The sequence below is a fragment of the Crotalus tigris genome, unplaced genomic scaffold, assembly GCF_016545835.1.
Source record: "Crotalus tigris isolate CLP2741 ecotype Arizona unplaced genomic scaffold, ASM1654583v1 scf7180000024470.1849372, whole genome shotgun sequence".
NCBI lineage: Eukaryota > Metazoa > Chordata > Lepidosauria > Squamata > Viperidae > Crotalus > Crotalus tigris.
The window spans coordinates 1,305,638-1,326,700 of NW_024100641.1; the positions used below are offsets into that span (position 1 = coordinate 1,305,638).

Genomic DNA, 21,063 nt, shown 5'->3' on the forward strand with positions numbered 1-21,063 from the left:
GAGAGTCTATGTTATGTAACTGAGGTGTAGTCTCAACAAGGTGGATGTCATCACCTTGCAAAGAGTGGGGAAGTGACAACGTTGCATTCTCGGGCTTCAAGCCTTCCATATATGAAAGAGTATTATGTCAACATTTTTGCAGAATTCTCACTGCAAAAGAGGACCTTGTTTTTAAGGTGGTTTAGAATCAATTTCTTTTGAGGGTAGATGTGGGCTTAACAATAGATGCTGTAATTGTGTTGAATTGATTTCCTTCTTATCCTTCCCCCCACACACACACACTCACAACACTTCTGGGATCTAATTGGTCTAGTGCACGGGTGTCAAACTCGTCATGTCATGTGATGTATTGTGACGTATCGTGACTTTTTTGGCACTGCCAGAGCTTCCGCATGATGCAACTGGCCCGTGGGCCAGCAGTTTGACACCCCTGGAATCTAGTGGTTTAGTTGCCAGACTAGCAACATGAAACCTGTATTGTAGTCCTGCCTTAGGCTTGAAGGCCAGTTAGATGACGTTAAGGCATTCGTTCTTTCAGCCCCTGAAGTGTGGGAAGAAAAGGAGTCATTTGCATATATCTCTCTCTGCCACTTTGAAACAAAGTTGGATATTAACGTCTACCCCTTAGTTCACACCAACATACACACCCCTTTTTTTCCTTCAGGAGAAAAAAAAAAGAACAATTTCCCATTTAATTGAATTGGAATGGAAAAGAAATTCCAAGAGGAAAATAATCTTGAGGAAAGTGCTAGAGAGAATGTGCATAGTACTTATGGAAAAAAATGTGAAGGACCGACATGATTGCAGGTCTATTGGTGAAGTAAAATGGTACAAAATTATACTGGACAGGAATATTGTAGCCTCATAAAATTAACATTCCAAAGTAATACCGTAGCATGCCTCACACAAGATTCATTTTAAACATTGTCAAATGTCAAAAGAAAGAAGACAGGGAAAAAAGAAAAACTTAGCCAAATCGTGGATCTGGCAATTATCCACAAGTTGCAGGTTTGCTACAAAATTATGATGTCCCTGAGCCTGCCAAATTACTATCATTTCTATTACTAGCAAATGTTGAGCAGGTATGCTGATAAAGAGCTGCCTATGGAATCACATGTTTTAGTGGAAAATATCTTCCATACTCTATTGTCATCCAGGGCAGCATGTTTAAGGAAGCTGAAGTTTTTCAGAAGAAAATGAAAAGAAAACAGCCAAGTTTGCAATGCATAATAATAATGGGTGTAACGTGAGGTCTGGAGGAATGGCTGGGAATAACGCTGCTAACCTCTAGTATCCCCTGAGTGCTTTCCTACAGTATTATTACTACTAGTAAGACAATTTGTGACGTCCAATGGATGATCTTGAGATGATAATTCTCTTGCTATCAAATCAACTTTACATTTTAAACATTGTCAAATGTCAAAAGAAACCTAGAAGAGGGGCATTGAATTCTTTTACAGGATGGGTTCTGTTTTTTTTTTTAAAGAAGCACATAAATATATTTAAAAAAACAAAAACAAATAATCAATACTTTTGTTTCTAGTCGTCCTTACAAGGAAGCCACAAAAATGTAGTTGCAGACAAAATTATTGGGGAAAGTGAAATATTTACCAGTGTTATTTTCTCAGCATGAAAAAGATTGAGCATCGCCAAGAATTTGTACTGTTTCATTAGGGTCTGTGCAGATACCCGATTTACCCACCAATGTGATATTCTAAATCAGCTAGATAGCTATTTATTTATTTATTTATTTATTTATTTATTGTTAAGCTGTGGAATTTTCTAATGATTATAATAATAATAATAACAATAATAATAATAAAGTTGTAAGGGACCTTGGAGGTCATCTAGTCCAACCCCCTGCTCTGGCAGGAAAGCAAGGGCATGGAACAGATGCTGAATTTTGCTACGAAACTGACAATGTCCACTAATGTCTTCAGGAGGGGAGTAGAAATTGTTGCCCATCTGCCTCCCTCCCTGGCTCACGCCAAGCCAGCCTTGTGGTAGAGTCGGTATAAATTGCTTGCAGACATTATCCAGAAATGAGGAGTTAAAGATGGTTGTATGCATATGGCCTCAGAGATCAAAATCAGAATAGTCTTCTAAAACCTAGAAATTGTAAATTCCTTGGCACACATATTGGATTCATGACATTTGAACGATTGATACTAATATGTTTTAGATACTATTAGATACTAATATGTTTTCCTTTTTTTTATTAGTAATGTCAGTTTCTCATGCCAGGGGTTGAAAGCTTGAAAATGCATCCAGAAATGCTAGAAAGGATTTCTATTAAAGCTCTTATTTTTATTTCCAAATTAGAAAAATTGTTGTTAAATGTACAATGTCTAAAAAATTGGACTAGATGCATCCTTTCTTGATTGTATCCATTCCTGATTAATGTTAATTAAGAAGGGAAGGGAAATATCACACTGGAGATGGTTGATTGGCTAATAGCAGTTCCTACCATGTATTCTGCTCCCTTCCTCCCCATCTTTAGTTATAACTTGTATTTTATTGCAATTTTAATGTGATTTTATAACAATAGCACTTAGATTTATATACGACTTCATAGTGCTCTATAGCACTCTCTAAGCAGTTTACAGAGTCAGCATATTACCCCAATCGGAATCCTTATTTTACTGACCTTGGAATGATGGAAGCCTGAGTCAACCTTGAGCCGGTCAGGATCGAACTCCTGGCAGTGGGCAGAGTCAGCTTCAGTGGTGGGATTCAGCCGGTTCGCACTTCGGCAGAACTGGTAGCTAATTTTTTGTTACCCAGGCCCAGAATGGACTTACGGAAGCAGCATCCATGCAGAGGTTTCATTTTAATGTTGTAAGCCACCCAGAGTCACCTTGTGGTGAGATGGGAGGCAAACAAATTTAATAAATAAAAATAAATGTACGTGCATGTGAAGGCAGCTCAATGCTGTTTTAAAGCAACCGTATAAATCTTGCCAAAGATCAAACTCCTCCCAAAAAAAAACAACACCTTGATTTCAGCTAGCCTGATTTGCTGATGATTTCTTTTAAAGGCTTTGTGCAGTCTTATTAATTACTAGTATAATTTCTTCATAAGGATTTGTAAGAAGAGGTAACATATGTGGTGCATGCAAGTTGCTCCAACTGCTGTCAAAACAGTATCACACAAATTGCTAATTTTCAAAGTTTCTCCGTCATTATTCTGCTGGGAGGAAAGAGAGCATAAATTTTGTTGATTTAACATTCTTGGCTCTTATGAATGTAATAAAAAGCGGAAGAGAGGGAATGCTTATTCCTCCAATTTATGGTTGCTTTATATGTACTGTAGGTGAAACTTGTACTTGGTTGTATGGATGAGCAAGAATATATTCAAAAATTCACAGTACTTTAAATCAATACTTTCACTCCAGCTGAGATGGATGAGGCCATTCAAGTTATTTCATTCCAGTTGCTAGTGATAACCCACCTTCTGAAGAAGAAAATCCAAATTCTCCACAAAATAACTCTTTACTTCACTACCTAGATCAGGGGTAGGCAACCTTGGCTCTTTTATGACTCGTGGACTTCAACTCCCAGAATTCCTGAGCCAGCCATGCTGAGGGGAAAGGGAGAGGTTTCCAAGCTGAGCCATGCTGGCTCAGGAATTCTGGGAGTTGAAGTCCATGAGTCATAAAAGAGCCAAGGTTGCCTGCCCCTGACCTAGATGGAAACTTTGGGTTGTAGATCATATTCTCTTAATTGTGGATAGAGGTCCAAGAAGAAATAGCTAGAGAAATAAGTAAAAAAGACTTTACTTGAAAATTGGTTAAAATAAGTGGGGTCATAATTCATTTTACCTAACAATCAGTGTGAACATGCTAAGCCCTCTCATCTACAGTTCCAGATACAATGAAAATTATCATTGCGACTATGTATAAGAAAAATATGGACATTCCTTTAAGCAAGTTAAAATCTGAATGTGAATGTACAAATATTGGGAGCACCAAGTCAAGCGATAAATGCCACCTAGTTAAAGGGTGCCCAATCTTAGCAACTTCAAGACTTGTGGACTTCAACTCCCAGAATTTCCCAGCCAGCTGGGAATTCTGTGAGTTAAAGTCCATAAGTCTTAAAGTTGCCAAGGTTAGACACCCCTGACCTAGTTGAAGAGGTATCTGCAGTCATTGCAATTAAACTAGACCAGCAACTGCAGGGGTCAGTGATTAACTACTGAAAGCACTTCACTACATAAGATACTCCTTAGTTCAACATGAGGATCTCGTCTGTCTCTGAATAACAGAATAACAGAGTTGGAAAGGACTTTGGAGATCTTCTAATCCAAACCCCTGGTCAAGCAGGAAACCCTATACCATTTCAGACAAATGATTGTCCAACCTCTTCCTAAAAACCTCCAGTGCTGGAGCATCCACAAGTTCTGGAGACAAGCCATCCCACTGATTAATTGTTCTAACTGTCAGGAAATTTCTCCTTAGATGCATCTCCCAACAGGGAAGAGGCATGTTTTAATGGAGAAGCCATGCCCTGTACTAAGGCTAAGGTTCCAGTAGAACTGGGGGAAAGAAGAGGAGGAATTCTCAAATTGTCTTATAATATTATCCTGGGGCAAGGCTTGGGATTGATGGATTAAAGGATGACAGCAGTGGCAGACACAAGTTAATGGCAGAGTGTAAGTAAAGGCAAACAAAGCTTCTACTGGATGTCCCAGGCAAAGACTGAGCTATTCCCTGCAGCTGGAAAGTCAACAGGAGGAAAGAGAGCTGTCTGTTGAGGAAAGAGCAGACGTCAATGTTATTAGCTGCAGCTGCTAAGTCGGTTTATCTCCTTAGTTAGACATTATAATCTGATTTAATAACCTGAATGACTGAAGCTTCAAAAGAGCCTGGATTTGTTTTCAACAATGTCTCTCGGGCTTAATCCAACTTTCCTCTCCAGTGTTTCCAGAATTTGTTTTTTTTTTTTTTTTTTTTTGAGTTCCAGAGTTCCTCTCCTCTCTATCTATAGAAGGGTCATCGTACATCAATATTTTTTTTTCAGGGATATTATACCACCCAACACATACACATGAAACAGACGCATGTCAGATGGACTCACAAATAGCTGTCATTCTTCTTAAGAAAGTTCTTGTAGAGGCTCTTAAATCACAATAGACAAGAGCACACTTTTTCATCTACCTCACCTGTCATTTGTTCAATATTGGAGCTACCTTTTTTTCTTGATTCTTGAGGCAGTTTGGCATAGAACGTATTTACACTAAGGAGGTTAAAATGTTAGTCAAAGCATGCTGTCAGTAATTCTTATATGAGTTTCTAGTTTTCGTCTTAACTCGTAGAATGAATTCATCTAAGAGAGCTGGAAAAAATGAAGAAGGCAGCAACAGAAGTGTCATACTTTCCCTGTGAGAAAGACTAGAAGGCTTGGGATTCTTCAACTTGAGAAAAAAGGAAACAATAGGGACAGGATCAAGGTGCATAAAGCATTCCTAGCTTGGAAAAGACAAATGCAAAATGACGTTGATTGGTAGGAGGTTTAGAACAGTCAAAAGGAAGTACTTCTTGACGGAACACATAATTAACTTGTGGAATTCATTACACCAAGACAAGGTAATATATTCCCAGAGGACAGGTCGATCAAAGACTAGTCATCTTGAGAATCATTGTTGCCTCTGGGTTGTGGCCAGCATGCTTCTAAAAAACAGTTACAGAGGAATAATGGCAGGAAAGACCTATGTCTCCATCTCCTGCTAATGAACTCCCCAGAGATATCTGATTGGACATTGTAAGAGAAAAAAAAAAAGCTGGAATAAATTGGTCTTCTTATGCTGGAATGCTATTCAGTTACTTATTGCAACTTTGATATAATAGGTTGTTGAATTATGATCTGGACATATTGGAAAACAATCCAACACCCACTTTACCAAAGGCTAAAACCTTTTCCACTTCTCACTATATTAATCTGTACAAATAGGCCATTTGATAACAACTGTTTTCCAGTGCTAAATTTAGGTATCTCTGCCTTGGGACAACAGACATTAAAGCATACTCATTTGTGAGTACAAGGCAAATACTTATTTAATCGAGGTTTTCTCTGAGTCAACATGTTGCAAAGCACTACAAAACAAATTTGCTTTGAAATGGAAACAGTACATCAACTGACTGTTTCTTTGATTTGTTCAAATTTTGTCTCCCATGTTACACAGCAAATATATGAAAGTGACAAGTAAGCATCTAAAACAGTCGCATTTTCCCCCGCCAATGTTTAAATGATGTTTATGCTGAAATATTGCCTGTAGCTTATAGTTGGGTTAGTCCAAAAGAATGGTATTAGTTTCTCCACTCTCAATTACTAGATGTCAGTCCTTATCTCAACATATATGTTTCTTCATCTGAATTTAAAGTTTAGCCCAAAATTATAGTAAAAATGAGACCATCCGTATAGCCAGATGTGTATGACTAATTATCCATGGTTAACAGTAGCTGAAATTGCTTTAGTTTCTTGAGGTTTACATGGCCAAGGGATACATTACAATTCAAATTAAGTCAGCCAGGAAAATTAGCAGTCCCTTGGGTGAGAAATGAGTCTTTATTAACCTCTCTAATTCATGGATAAATTTTATATAAATAGTTGAAGACCCGTATCCTGATGAGTAGAATTTAGAGCTTGATAGAGAAATAATGTTTGGATTCACATTGTGCTATTCTAGAACATAGCTGGCTTGGTACTGGGGTTTTAGGAACATAAACCCTGTCATTTATAAACTATGGCTTATTGTTTACGATATTGGGCAAATGCAATTACTGTGCTTTATTCAATATATAGGGCTAAAAAATCATAGCATTGTGTAATGTGTGATTAGTGATAATCTAAAGAACAGAGGGTCAACCTATTCTCCAAAGCATCTGAAGGCAGGACAAGAAGCAAGAGATGAAAACTAATCAAGCAAAGAATCAACTTAGAACTAAAAAGAAATTTCTTGACAGTTAGAATAATTAATCACTAGAACAACCTGCCTCCAGAAGTTGTGGGTGCTCTTTTACTGGAGGCTTTTAAGAAGGGATTGGACAACTGTTTGCCTGAAATGGTATAGAGTTTCCTGCTTGAGCAGGGGGTTGGACTAGATGACCTCTGAAGTTCCTTCTAATTATTCTGTTATTCTGTTGTATATTTATTTAGACACTTTATATGGCCACCCACCTTACATATGAACCCTGGACAGCTAACAACAATCAATTAGAGCAACATAATAAGCCCTCTGTAAATGAAACCAAACTGAACAAACAGACAAAACCCAGATTTTTTTTAAAGAAAATCATAGTATCATTCATCACTCTAGAGCAGGGGTCCCCAACCACCGGTCTGTGGACCAGTACTGGGCTGCAGCATGCCAGCAACTGGTCCACACAAACAAGCAAAGCCCCATCCATGGGATGCAGGCAGCACACAAAACCACGCACTCTCTGGTCCATGGAAAAACTTCTCTCCACAGAATCGGTCCCTGGTGCCCAAAAGGTTGGGGACCCCTGCTGTAGAATGAAGGCTTCTTCACTGAAGGTTATGGTAGTCCAGGGCAAGTTGATAAATAGATGCTTTTCAGTTCCCCGTGCATGGCTGAGAGTGTACGATTGGTCCAAAGTCAATCGGCTGCAAGAATGGGCAGTCACTCATGTCCTAATCATCTCTCAGATGGATTACAAAGTGCTTTACATGGGGCTACCCATGAAGAGTATTTGGAAGCTACAACTGGTACAGAATGCAGCATCAGGAATCCTTCTAGACTGCTTTAGCACAAGCTGCATTGGTTACTAGTTTTCTTCTAGGTTCTGTTCATTAACTTTAAAACTCTTAATGGCATGGGTCCAGGGTATGTGAGGAGCTGACTCACCCCAATGGGATTAGCCTGCCCACTTGCTCCAGCAGAAAAGGCCCATTTTGGATCCCATCTGCAAAGAATGTTGGCTAGTGGGATCCAGGAGAAGAGCCTTTTCTGCTATGACCCATGTCCTTTTCTTCCACTAGAGATGTGGTCCACCCCACACCCCTGGCCTTCCAGAAGAGCCTAAAAACCTGTCTCTGCCAGCTGGCCTTGGCATTACATTGAGGATATCTGATGGGGTTAGAGAAAAGATCCCCGCTCCTGTCTTACCCATCCTCTTGGTATTTAGTTTTTTTTAATTTAATCTTCTTAATTTTAATCATTTTATATTATCATTTTTTATCATATTGTAAGCTGTCCAGAGTCACTGTTACAGTGAGATGGGTGGCATATAAGTTTAATAAATAAGTAAAATAGAATTTCTGTTCAAGGTAGCTACTTACAATGAAAGTTAAAGTTCCCTATTAGGTCCCTTTTTGTCAAGCATTGAGTAAATTGATCAAAACTAATGTGACTTGTTTTAGCCTGGATTAATTTGCCCTATTATTCTTCAGAAGCTTCACTTTGAATCCAACTCACAGTGTACAATTGTGTTATTAATTGATCAATATCCACTTCCTAAGTTACCCACTGAATTTTCATAACTTAAGATGGTCTAGCCTGATAGAAAATACATAATAGATTGTCTATGTCTGTCTGTCTGTCTGTCTGTCTGTCTGTCTGTCTGTCTGTCTGTCTATCTATCTATCTATCTATCTATCTATCTATCTATCTATCTATCTATAATGAATAAGTAGGTAAATTTAAAATAGCATAAAATTATACACATTAAATCTATTGAAGAGATCTAGTCTAGTTAACCAAGCCCATTATTTATAAAACCTCTCTGTTGTATTTGCTCCTATATATATCCTTAGTTGGGTGCACCTGTGAATAAATAAGGAAAACTGAAATGGAAGAAGCAGATGACTTTGTGGCATGCCCTATTAAAATGGGCTGAAATGTACAATTTTTCCTTGCTAATAGTTTTTATTCATAAGGCACTTAGAGATGGGTATAGCTTCCGAGCATAGTTTTGCCACTGTGCTGAAATAATAGCAGCTGTACCCTTCAGCAATGCATGAAGGTAAAATTTTGTCAACCGCCCTTTAAACCTTTTAATAAGTGAACTTGTCTTTTGGTGTCTGGCTTGCTCACAGAAAGGACTGCGTAGAAGAATATGAGACACTCATATTTCTCTCATTCTACAAAGATTCTTTCTAGATGTATTTGCCCTCCATTATTGCAGGGGGTGAAAAAATATTAGCACTGAAAATATTAGTCAGGTAATGAAACATCTGCAGGCAAACAGCCAAGCTCAGAAACTAGCAAGGACTCCACAGTTCCACAATGAACTACATATATACTCTTCTGTTGAAAACATTAGCTTTGGATATTTACAGCTCCTCAAATCCTCATTTACTTTCTCCACGGCTGTCTCATATGGACTTATGACAGGTTACATAGCAGAAAATGCAAAAGTGCAGGCAAGATTTTTGAGGGTCAGCAGTCTCCAATGGAAATGTTGTCTCGCTGTCATTTAGACACAAAGGTTGTGCTGGAGAATAGCAATGTGAAAGCTCACTCTTTCTCCTTCTTTCTTTCGTTCTCTCTCTGTGTGTTTTCCTTAACTGCTCAGAGAGAGGATCTTAAGGAAATCTTAGTTTTGAATTGGAAATGCCCTATCCAATTCTCATTTCTATTTTATGCTGGGCGGGAAAGGGATGAAAACAAGATGAATTACCAAGGGCAAAGCATAGAAGAGAAGCTACTTTATGATGCGTGCTCATGCATCATACAAAGTCAAGGTTTAAGAATGGCTTGTTGCACAGGCTGCAATTCTCTAGAGTCACCTATCTGATTAAACTATAAATCGCAGTTTACAAATTAAAATGATTCAGAACAAATGAGTGGGGTTTAGTGTGCTCTGTAAATCTAACCCTGGTTCATTTAGCTCAGTGCTCTCCGAGTGGGCTAATACAACCTCCACATCTCAGACAGGGGCTCTCCAACCTTAGTTCATGGTGCCAGAATTGAACATTTTGTCAATATTAATCAGAATTGACTCATCCAAGTTCTTACTCATCCCTACTTTATGGTAAGTCCACATAGAGCTTTCCAAAGCCTTTTCCTGTCTCAGCACCTGAGATTGGCAATAGACATTACAGCAACACATTTTTTTTTGTTTCAAATAATGTATATGTTTGCATTTTGGGAGAAAAATGGGTATGTGAACTTGAAATTAAAAAAAAAATAAGTTCCCAGTTTTTAATTTGAGTTTTCCTTTCTGATTCTTAAGCAGTTTCTTTTAGCTAGAGCTAAATGAATAGAATAGAGCTGGAAGGGACTTTGGAGATCTTCTAGTCCAGCCTCCTGCTCAAGCAGGAGAACCTATACCATCTCAAACAAGTGACTACCTAGCCTCTTCTTGAAAATCTCCAGTGATGGAGCGCCCACGATTTCTGGAGGTAAGCTGTTTCACTGGTTAATTGTCCTCACTGTCAGGAAGTTTCTCCTTGATTCCAGGTTGCTTCTCTCTTTGATCAGTTTCCAATCATTGTTTCTTGTCCTGCTCTCTGGTGCTTTGGTGAATAACGTGACCCCCTCTTCTTTGTGGTAGCCCCTCAAATATTGGAACTCATCTAGCCTTGCTTAGAGATGACCCACTGAATCAGATGCTATTGAGTTTGTGGTGATTAAAAATCCTAATGGCTGAATGGTTCTGACTAATTTTGGATCCCACAAAAAGTGAAAGGTTCTTTGCACGTAAATTTTTGTTTTTTGTTTTGCAAACACTAGTAATCTACCCATGCTTTTCTCTAAAAGCTATCCATCTTAGAAATAACATTATGAAATCAAGATATATGTAAGCTCTGAGTTCCTTCCTTTTACGCCACTGAGAATGCAACTATGAATAGGCTTCTTGGGAAATCAGTATACCATGTTTAATGGAATTAAATAAATTCTTCTGAAAAGTAAGAATGGTCTTTTCATAGCCTGACACTTCAATTCGGAACTAATTCCCAAGTGAAGATGGGATCCCTAATCCAAATAAAAGCTGTACACCATCTAGATTTACAACTAATCTGTAAATCTCTGAACATCTGAATCTGAGAGAAGAATTCTTTTGAGGAGACACTCAGGATTCCACCTCCTACAGCAATGCTTGTTGTAAAGCTCTTGTTTCTCTTCAGGTTTCCCAGTTTACTTGTATATGCATTTCTCCTATGATCATTCTCAATTACACTGATTTTTCACTCTGTTTTTTCACACTTGAAAAGAAGTTTCCATAACACCCAACCTTGTCTGTCAGGCTACAGCCTGGTACAGCAAAAGGTCAAGTCCATGTGTTGCCTAGGCAACAAGGCCAGGTTTATCCTTTTCTGTTGCCATATATGAAGAACATAATACAAGAGAGAGATGCACCTGTTCCTCAGGCAGGTTGAGTAACTTAGGACTCTAGAGATGATGGTCTTTTGTGATCTTATTGAACAAGAATTCTTTTTTTTTTTTAAAAAAACCTTCCCTATATAATATGATATCCTGTACATTTACGTCACTGTTTTTGTTCTGCTAAGTGGAGGTCCTGGACTTCTGCACCCGCTCCCCCGCCAGATCCTACACTTGGAGAATCACCAACTAGATAATTAAAAACACATTTTCATGAAGCAAAAGTCTAAATTTAAATCCTACAAGGAGCTCCAAAACGATCTATTTCAACTCAGTTTGTGGATTAAGAAAGCCATTTTTACTTTCTTTGTTCTGGTAGAGATAGATGGTTTCAACCATGAAAATGACCATGTTGCCTTCCATGAATGGCAATCTAATTTGTCATATCTCATGTGGACAACTAGAGAACATTGCTTCCTGGGTTATGTGGCTGTGGTGCTACACTGGTCAGGCATGTTGAAACTTCAACTGTTTTTGCTTGAATCTTCAGTAAAAACAAACTTGATCTAGTATTATGATTAATACATTCTAGTGTGATCTAAGAAAGGTTGTCCTGTGCCACAAAAAGGGCCGTGGGCCATGGAAAGTAAGTAGCCCGCTCGTGCAAAGCACCATTATGTCATTGATCTAAGAGTTACACTGTTTCTGAGAATTACATGGAAAATTGCCCACGCTTGTAATAATATAAAGTAGGTATTTATAGTGGACAATCACTTAAATATGAGCCAGCAATGTGCTGCAGCTGCCAAAAAAGCCAGTTCAGTGCTGGGCTGCATTAACAGAGGGATAGACTCAAGATCACATGAAGTATTAATCCACTTTACAATGCCTTGGTAAGGCCACACTTGCACCCAGTTTTGGTCACCACAATGTAAAAAAGATGCTGAAACTCTAGAAAGAGTACAGATAAGAGCAACAAAGATGATTAGGGGACTGGAGGCTAAAACATATGAGGAGCAGTTGCTGGAATTGGGTATGTCTAGTTTAATGAAGAGAAGGACAAGGGGAGACATGATAGCAGTGTTCCAATATCTCAGGGGCTGCCCCAAAGAAGAGGGAGTCAAGCTATTCTCCAAAGTGCCTGAGGACAGGACAAGAAGCAATGGATGGAAACTCATCAAGGAGAGAAGCAACCTAGAATTAAGGAGAAACTTCCTGATGGTTAGAACAATTAACCAGTGGAACAACCTGCCTCCAGAAGCAGTGAATGCTCCAACACTGGAAGTTTTTAAGAAGAGACTGGACAGCCATCTGTCCGAAATGGCTGCCTGAGCAGGGGGTTGGACTTGATGACCTCCAAGGTCCCTTCCAACATTACTACTACTACTACTACTACTACTACTACTACTACTACTACTATTATTATTATTATTATTATTATTATTATTATTATTATTATTATTATAGTATTTGCACACTAAAATAAATACTTGCATATACTTCAACTTATAGAAAAAAATTAAATCAAAGAATGTCCATATTTGTACATTTCTAAGAATGAAAATACTAAGAGGCTTATATCGTTCTGAAGTGCAAAAAGGAACAATCCATGACTGGCCCTTTTCTTGCACTTGGATGGAAGAAGGTAAGCTTGCAAAGTGTTTCCCTCGCAGCAAGATCTCTGTGGGAATTCTCTGGTTATTCAAGTAGTTTGGGCTTTGCAAAGCTTAGGTCATTAATGCATGGATGTCAAGATAAATTATTTCAACCTGATTTTAAAATAAAAATGTAATATCCTCTTTAGGTTGGAGCTGACTGCAGATATGTCAAGATCTTACCTTGAGGTTTCCAGAGGTAAATTTGCTCGTTTTAATTAATTCGTACTGGATTTAAAGCCTTGGCACGTCTTTGATCTCATAAATGTAACTTTTGTGAAGTTTATCACAAATGCCAGTCATGATGCTCCTCAGTGAATATGAAAAAAACAACAACAACAACAAGAAGAAATCTAGCATTTCACTGTGCTAAAATATACATCACTGCTAATCCGGATATCAAACTGTATTCAGAAGCAGTTTTTGATGTGACTCTTGAACCAATAGGTTCATAAGCTGAACTGAGGAAATATGATTCTCTCTATGGTACTGCCATCCAGTCAAGAAATAATACAGCTTATTTGTTTAAGCCTAAGACAGGACTTTTTTTTTTTGTCATAGAATGCCCAGAATGGAGTTCTGGCACCTTTTTTGGATGGAACCTTGTAGGGTAGGCAAGTTGGGTTGTATGACATGTGTGAGTTACAGCACCTGTATTTTTTTTTTTACAAAAAAAGCACTGGCCTAAGATATTATGTGAACACAACAGTAATAGCACATAGACATATATACCACCCCATAATGCTTTATAGCACTCTCCGAGCAGTTTAAAGTCTCAGCATTGTTTGCCTTTTGGTTTCAACAATCTGGATCCTCATTTCACCAATCTTGGAAGGATGGAAGGTTGAGTCAGCCATGAGCTGGTCAGGATCAAACTCCGAGTTTACCTTGCAGTACGGCACTCTAACCACTGTGTCACCACGGCTCAGTGTATAACTAATACTGTGTGCGTTGCTAACCCTGGTTGACATGAGATCCAAAAATATATGAATTGGGACCAACTTCTATGCAATTCACTTGTACTACTTAGGACAACTTTCTGCACGAGTAGTTTAGTTATTTGGCCCTACTTTAGTTCACTTGGGGAACTGATTAAATTAGCCTGACATGACATCCTCTCTCTTTCTCTTCCTTCCCCATTCACAAATGCTTAAAATTTGGGGGTTTAGCATTTTCATCCCATCCCTATACAGGTAGTCCTTGATTTACAGTCATTCATTTAGTGACCATTTGAAGTTACAATGTTACTAAAAAGAGTGACTTATGACCGGTTTTTACACTTACAACTATTGCAGCATCCCCATGGTCACGTGACCCAATATTTGGGTGCTTGGCAACTGGTATGTATTTTTGAGACAGTTATACTGATCTGGAGTCATGTAACCGCCATTTGTAACCCACCCAGCTGGTGTCTGACAACCAGGTTCATTTAAGGACCGCAGTGATTGGCTTAACATCTATGGCAAAAAAGGTCGTAAAATGGGGAAAAAAAAACTTATCTGACAACTGGAAAATTGGAATTCTACGTCCTTGCCCACCAAGTGGATAGTCAAACAACAACAAAAATTTGGGTGCTATTTGAGGTTACAGATTGGTGTACTAGTGCTGGGCATTTTTCTCCAGTATCCCTTCAGTTTCAATAAAGAGAATTGGTGGAAGTGTTTATTTATTTATTTATTTATGAGACTTATATACCGCTTTAAGTGCAAGCACTCTCTAAGCGGTGTACACCAGTAAGCAATGTATATATATATATATTTACATTGCCCCCAACAATCTGGGTCCTCATTTTACCTATCCCGGAAGGATGGAAGGCTGAGTCAACCTTGAGCCGGTGAGATTTGAACCGCTGACCTGCTGAACACAGTCAGCTAAAGTGGCCTGCAGTACTGCACTCTAACTGCTGCGCCACCTCGGCTCCAGCAACAAAAGAATAAGTGTTGCTTATTAAATTACGATTTGGCTATGGGGCACGTAGGAATGAACTGTCTTTTACTGTACCATCATCTTTCACACATTGTGCAGCCTCCCACGGGGAAAACATTTTTTTTTTTTGCTTTTTAGCAGAAGTGCCAATGTCACTGCCAAAACAGATGCTGATAAATTATTGGAAAGGTCCCCTTTTCCCTGGAGAAATCATATCTTTGCCTTTACATCTCCATCTATCATTTGTGACACTGTGTAAAATCATGCAAAGATGTCCATTGCCTGAAAAGATTTTGTTGTATAGATACAGGGAGGGGAGAAAAAAAAAACAAAACGTGATATCTATGCTTTACAAGGTTAGGCTTTTGGTGATTCGGTACTGTGCCGATCCATCTACAACTACAGAGTTAGGAGATATATCAGTTTAAAGGGAATAATTGACCCAGCAAAGTCATCAATTCAGCTGGCCTGAAAGAAACCTTCTACTTGAATTCTCTCTTTCCCTAGAAGCTAACTTGTTCTTCAACTAACCATTTCATGGATATTGTGTTCCCCTTAGGGCTGGTACATTTGCAGATGTCCTGACCACCTGACTGTTGCCGTTTCAATTATTATTCTCTTCTTTCCCAGCAAGCACAAATAAAATGGCTGGTGCTGATATCCTCAGAGAAATCAGTGAGAGTAAGGACATTGTGGAAAGGTCTCCCCACTGCGGTTTGTAATAGGGCTGCGTTACAATGTTAGAGGCATGTTTAGTGAATCTTGTTCTGATTTTCAAATCGACATGGTTAAGGCCTTGGTTCTTTAATGCCAGCCTTCTCCTTTTTCTGCTCTGAAACGCAAGTGAGCGTGCACTAAAGCAATAACGTGGCACTGCAGCTCTTCCCTTGCTCGTTCTCAGTCTGTCTGTTTGCTTCTCTTTTTAATAAGATTAGGAAGTAAAAGTAAAGACAGGCGAGTTTTTAAGCTTGATGGATTGTTCCAAGAATGAAACAAATGGAAAGACTTTAAATGTATTAAAACAATTGCCAGGTCTGAATTATTTTTTATAGAGCTCATTTAACTAACTGGGAAATGTTCTTCCATGTAAGTGATTACATGAAATATAATTGTAGCATAAGTGAGGAATGCAAAATTCCTCCGTTCTATCGCTAACATTCTGTCACTATTTTATTTTATTTTATTTTACTATTTTATTTTTATATTTTATTTTAATCTCTTGGTGACAACCTGGACAAATCCCTGCAATTTTCTTGCAAAGATTTCAGCAGTGGTTTGCCATTGCCTCATTCCGAGGTCTGAGAGACAGTGACTGACTTTGTGACTAAGGTGGGACTTGGGCTCACAATCTCCCATTTCCAGCCTGATTTCTTAACCTCTCATCAAACTGAATCTATTACTATTCTCCCTCTCTCTCTCTCTCTCTCTCTCTCTCTCTCTCTCTCTCTCTCTCTCTCTCTCTCTCTCTCTCTCTCTCTCTCTCTCTCTCTGTGTGTGTGTGTGTGTGTGTGTATTTCTAGGGAGATTCTCAGGAATCCAGGTCATGGTTGTCCAGGTCATGCTTTTTAAAGAGGCAACTGGACTTTGTTTTTCTTTGAAGACATTTTGCTTCTCATCCAAGAAGTTTCTTCAGCTGATTTCCCAATTACTTTACTCCCTTGTCAGTGTGAGCCTTGATCTCCCCTTACACTCATGAATTAATAGCTCCTTGAAATAGTATGGAAAGTACAATATGGATGGAATTTCAGGAGAAGAATGGCAAAAATGTAGCTTTCTTTCTTCTATGCTTCCAATGGATAAGGGAGCCTTGTAGGAATGAAAAGAGGACATTAGCTATAAGTAATTGGACAAATATTTTCTCTGATCAACAGCCTTCATGGTGTCCAGTTTATAGGCAAACAAAAAAGTGAGAGTAAGAGAAATATTTTACACCCAAAATGTAGCACAGAAATGACTGATGTGATATATAGTCAATGTTAACCAGCACCGGAGATGGCATGGACAGAGATGGCAAAGCAATTACTTATAGTGCTCTTTTGTAAATGCACTTGGCATTCAGAAACATCCTCTTTATGCACATTTATAAGTGTGTGAGTTAGAGAAAGCAGCATTAGCTCTGTGTGCTGCACAGCCCATGAAAACCTCATAAACTCATTCATCACCATATTCCACCCAAGCCATATGTTGTACATCTATCTAGGCAGTATCTTTTCACTGCTTTTGAGATGGGCAGAAATATACTAAAATACTCAGATGTGACTCAAGGGAATTAAGCATACAGAAGACATGAGATTGAGCCGATGTCGTCTCAATCTAGGACAGACACTCTGAGCTGTGCTTATTATATGAAATGGCACCAATTTTCATCTGTGAAAATATTAGTTATTTACTTATTTATATAACTTATTTGTATGTTGTTATAATATTATCTATATGGTTACTTATTATATTTTAAAGTGCACCAGCATTGCTGAAAGTATACCATTCTACTGTGGTTCCCCACACATTCAGCACATAAATGTCAGCAGGAGAAACACTTTTGTAAATATAGCTGCATGTGCACTAGCTTCCATATGAGTCAAAAGCAGGGTCCTAACTTAGGTAACAAACAAAAACTCGCTCCTAAAGATATTCATGCTTACCAAATTCATGTAGGGCACCAATCTCACTAGAAAGTTATGGTGGTGCTTAAGCAAAGCACTTGGATGGCGAATGCTCTGGGTATTTTAACTCCCAAGTGAGGATTTTGTGAGAGTGTTCTCGTGGAAACATAGTTCTGGATCTGACATGGGACATAAATACTTCAATAAGTCTCAAAGCAAATTTCATCCCAGGAGAAATAAGGTTCAGCTAGCAGCTCATTCCTTCTGCTTCTTGGGCAGCGAGCAGATTCTGCTTCTCTCTGGCAACCTATGGCAGAATATCCACTACTGGGAAATGGGAAACTAAAATGCAGTGTTGCCTTGGTTTCCTTTGAATGGATAGCATCATCAGGCTGGACTCTAGCATTTGTAGATAGTAAGACTACATAATTTATAGCTTAGAAGTAAAACATAATCTTTGTAAATAGAGGAAACCCATCTACTCCAGGACAGATAGGGGGAAAAAATCTCTGGAAAGTGGCTGCCAGTTGATTGACAATACTGGTAGAGATAAGCATACTTTATATTCAGTCAGTATAAAACAGCTTATAGAGCCTTAGGTCTTGAAGGAACCCTGAACTTCTTTTATTCCAACTTCTGCCTAGAATAGAATAGACTGGAATGGAATGGAATGGAATGGAATAGAATAGAATAGAATAGAATAGAATAGAATAGAATAGAATAGAATAGAATAGAATGCAGAATGGAGTAGAATGCAGAATGGAATAGAATGCAGAACAGAATAGGGAATAGAATAGAATAGAATAGAATAGAATAGAATAGAATAGAATAGAATAGAATAGAATAGAATATGGCTATTTCATGTTTATTTGGAACCTCAAGAGATGGAACACCCAGAACTAAAGAAGACAAGCTGTTCCTCTGCTCAACAATTCTCACATTTAGGACATTCCTTGTTTTTTTGTATTCAGTTCTTTCTTTGTAAATCTTTCGCCCATTGATTCTTGTCTTACTGTCAGTTCCTAAGGAGTATAAATTCACATCCTCTTCCCAATGACAGCCTTTCAGGTATAGAAAGATTGTTATCATGCCTCTTCCTAACATAGTCTTCTTTAGGCTAAACATATTCTCCAGAGGATTTTGCCTCCAAGCCTGTCATCTCACCCATTCTTAACTTCTGCCCAGAAAATTTTCCCTCCAAGCCTGTCATGCCACTGATGTTTTCTTTGGCAAGTTTTTAATTATTTAACCTCTCTCTTGTATTACAGTGACCTGAAATGGACAGTTTTTTTCAAGTGCTGTCTAACCAGTGCAGTATAGAACAGAACTGTAATTTCCTATGATTTACTTCTACTTACGCAGCCTGAGACCTCTTGAGTTCTTTCAGAAGATATTGAACACTGCTTAATCATGCCTAATCTTCAGTCTATTCACAAATACTACTGTTGGGCCTGATACCACCTCTCTTATACCTGGGTGTCTGGTTTTTCCTATTTAAGTGAAAAGTCTTTCTTTCTTGAACTGCATATTGTTGGATAGGAGCCATTATTTAAGCCTATAAAGATTCTTTTGAACTTTCAGTCTGTCTTCTATGTTAGCTATCCTCCCATCCCCCAGATTTCTGTCTGCAAATTTGATGAACATGTTTTCAATCCTCTTACATAACTTATGAAAAGTGGAACCACGAGGTACAAGACTCTATGTATACCTCTCTTCATGTAAGTACCACATGTTGGGTGCAGTCATTCAACCAACTGCAAATCTATCTGGTAGTGGGACCATCTATCCTAGAAGCACGAAGCTGAAAACACCAGCCTGAAGATGATGAATGGGACTTCGTCGAAACGTCGCCAAGACACTTCCAATTTTATGCGGGAGAAAACCCGAACAACCAAAGACCTACATACAAACACCCGCGAAAACCTCAGAAAACATATACATACATACATACATACATACTGTATATATATTGTATATATAAATCTTGGTCAAATAATATTGATTTGCAAGACCTCAAACTTTGCCTTCTCTATTTAAGAAATTTTTGTCATGACTCAGGAATATGAGGAAAAAATGAAGAGCGAGGGTTTTCACTGAATATATCTGAATTATATGAAAATCTCACCTGTAAGAAAATAGTTTTGAGGCAAATTAGAGTAGCTGTTCTGCTTTAAAGAGATAGAGAGTTCACTAAACAAACATCCTGCCAGCTTTTTCAAGTAGAAATTGAAGAGAGAGACTAATCTATAACTTGACATCGCCTGCAGTGCAGATCTAGTTAGTGAGGAAGTCAATTTATAAAGAAAAGTGGGATAAGTGATGAAGTTCTAGGACTTGTTGCAAATTAAAAATTAACAAATTGCCAAATCCAGAATTGCATTCAGTGGAGAATTCTTAAAGACCAGCAACAAAGATAGTTTAGACCTATGCAGAGGAAGGATGTTTTGATGCCTGGAAAGTTGCCAATGTAACATTTTAAATGTATATATATTGGAGGACGGTAGGAAATTGCAGAGCCGTTAGCTCAATCTCTGTACAAGATATTGTAAACTACTTGAAGATAAAAAGTAGCGAGCATATAGAATAATACATTTTGTTGAAGAAGAATAAACGTGTATTCTGCAAAATCTGATCTTGTCACACTAAGAAAGTTAAGTATCTGAGAAAGTTCATGTATCTGGTTATTAGAATATAGTTTTATTTTTTAAAATAAAAAGAAAATCAACAGAGTCATGGGCTAAGAGGAAATTTCTTAGGGTTTTGTAATTAGATATACTGTAGCTATAGATACATAGATTAGAGGCAGCTATAGCTGTGATTATATAGATATAATAATAATAATAATAATAATAATAATAATAATAATAATAATAATAATAATAATAATAGTAAAGTTGGAAGGGACCTTGGAGGTCATCTAGTCCAACCCCCTGCTCAGGCAGGAAACCTTATACCATTTCGGACAAATTGCTGTCCAGTCTCTTCTTAAAAACTTCCAGTGTTGGAGCATTCACCGCTTCTGGAGGCAGGTTGTTCCACTGATTAATTGTTCTCACTGTCAGGAAGTTTCTCCTTAGTTCTAGATTGCTTCTCTCCTTGATTAGTTTCCATCCATTGCTTCTTGTCCTGCCCTCAGGTGCTTTGGAAAATAGCTTGATTCCCTCTTCTTTGTGGCAGCCCCTGAGATATTGGAATACTGCTATCATGTTAATATTAAGTTCAAGGAACCTTTGAATTGAGCCAAAGAAAGTGATTTTCCATTGTCTTCTTTTTAATGTCCCCATCTAACCTATAATTCTTGGCTTTCTTTCTTTTTTAAAAAAAGTTTTTATTGAGTACAAAGGAAAAAAAAAGATTAAAAACATTGAACATGGTAAATCGTCATTGACTGACATCTCAGTCCATATTGTACATTAATTACATATATCTATATACAACTGTACATTTCTGGTCTCTATCTTAACTTATCTCTTTGCTGTGACCTCCATTTTTTCCCCTCCATCTATAAAATGTATTCCATATTTGATAAAATTCTGTTTCTTCCTGATTTTTTAATCTTTTAGTTATCCTGTCTAGTTCTGCGCAATACATAATTT

General features: G+C 38.1%; 1 protein-coding gene across 5 annotated transcripts in view; it reads left to right on the forward strand.

Annotated features, from left to right (window-relative positions):
- The window catches only part of LRRTM4 (leucine rich repeat transmembrane neuronal 4), a 319,070-nt gene that overhangs the window by 15,896 nt on the left and 282,111 nt on the right, over positions 1-21,063 (forward strand). For 4 of the 5 annotated variants that reach the window (XM_039332965.1, XM_039332969.1, XM_039332970.1 and 1 more), the window contains exon 1: positions 13,094-13,137. The exons of the other annotated variant lie outside the window; for it this stretch is intronic. In XM_039332965.1, the coding sequence (XP_039188899.1) occupies positions 13,107-13,137 (31 nt within the window). In that variant the 5' untranslated portion in view covers positions 13,094-13,106. Of the gene's footprint in view, positions 1-13,093; positions 13,138-21,063 lie in introns of those variants that run through there. 5 annotated transcript variants of the gene reach the window in all.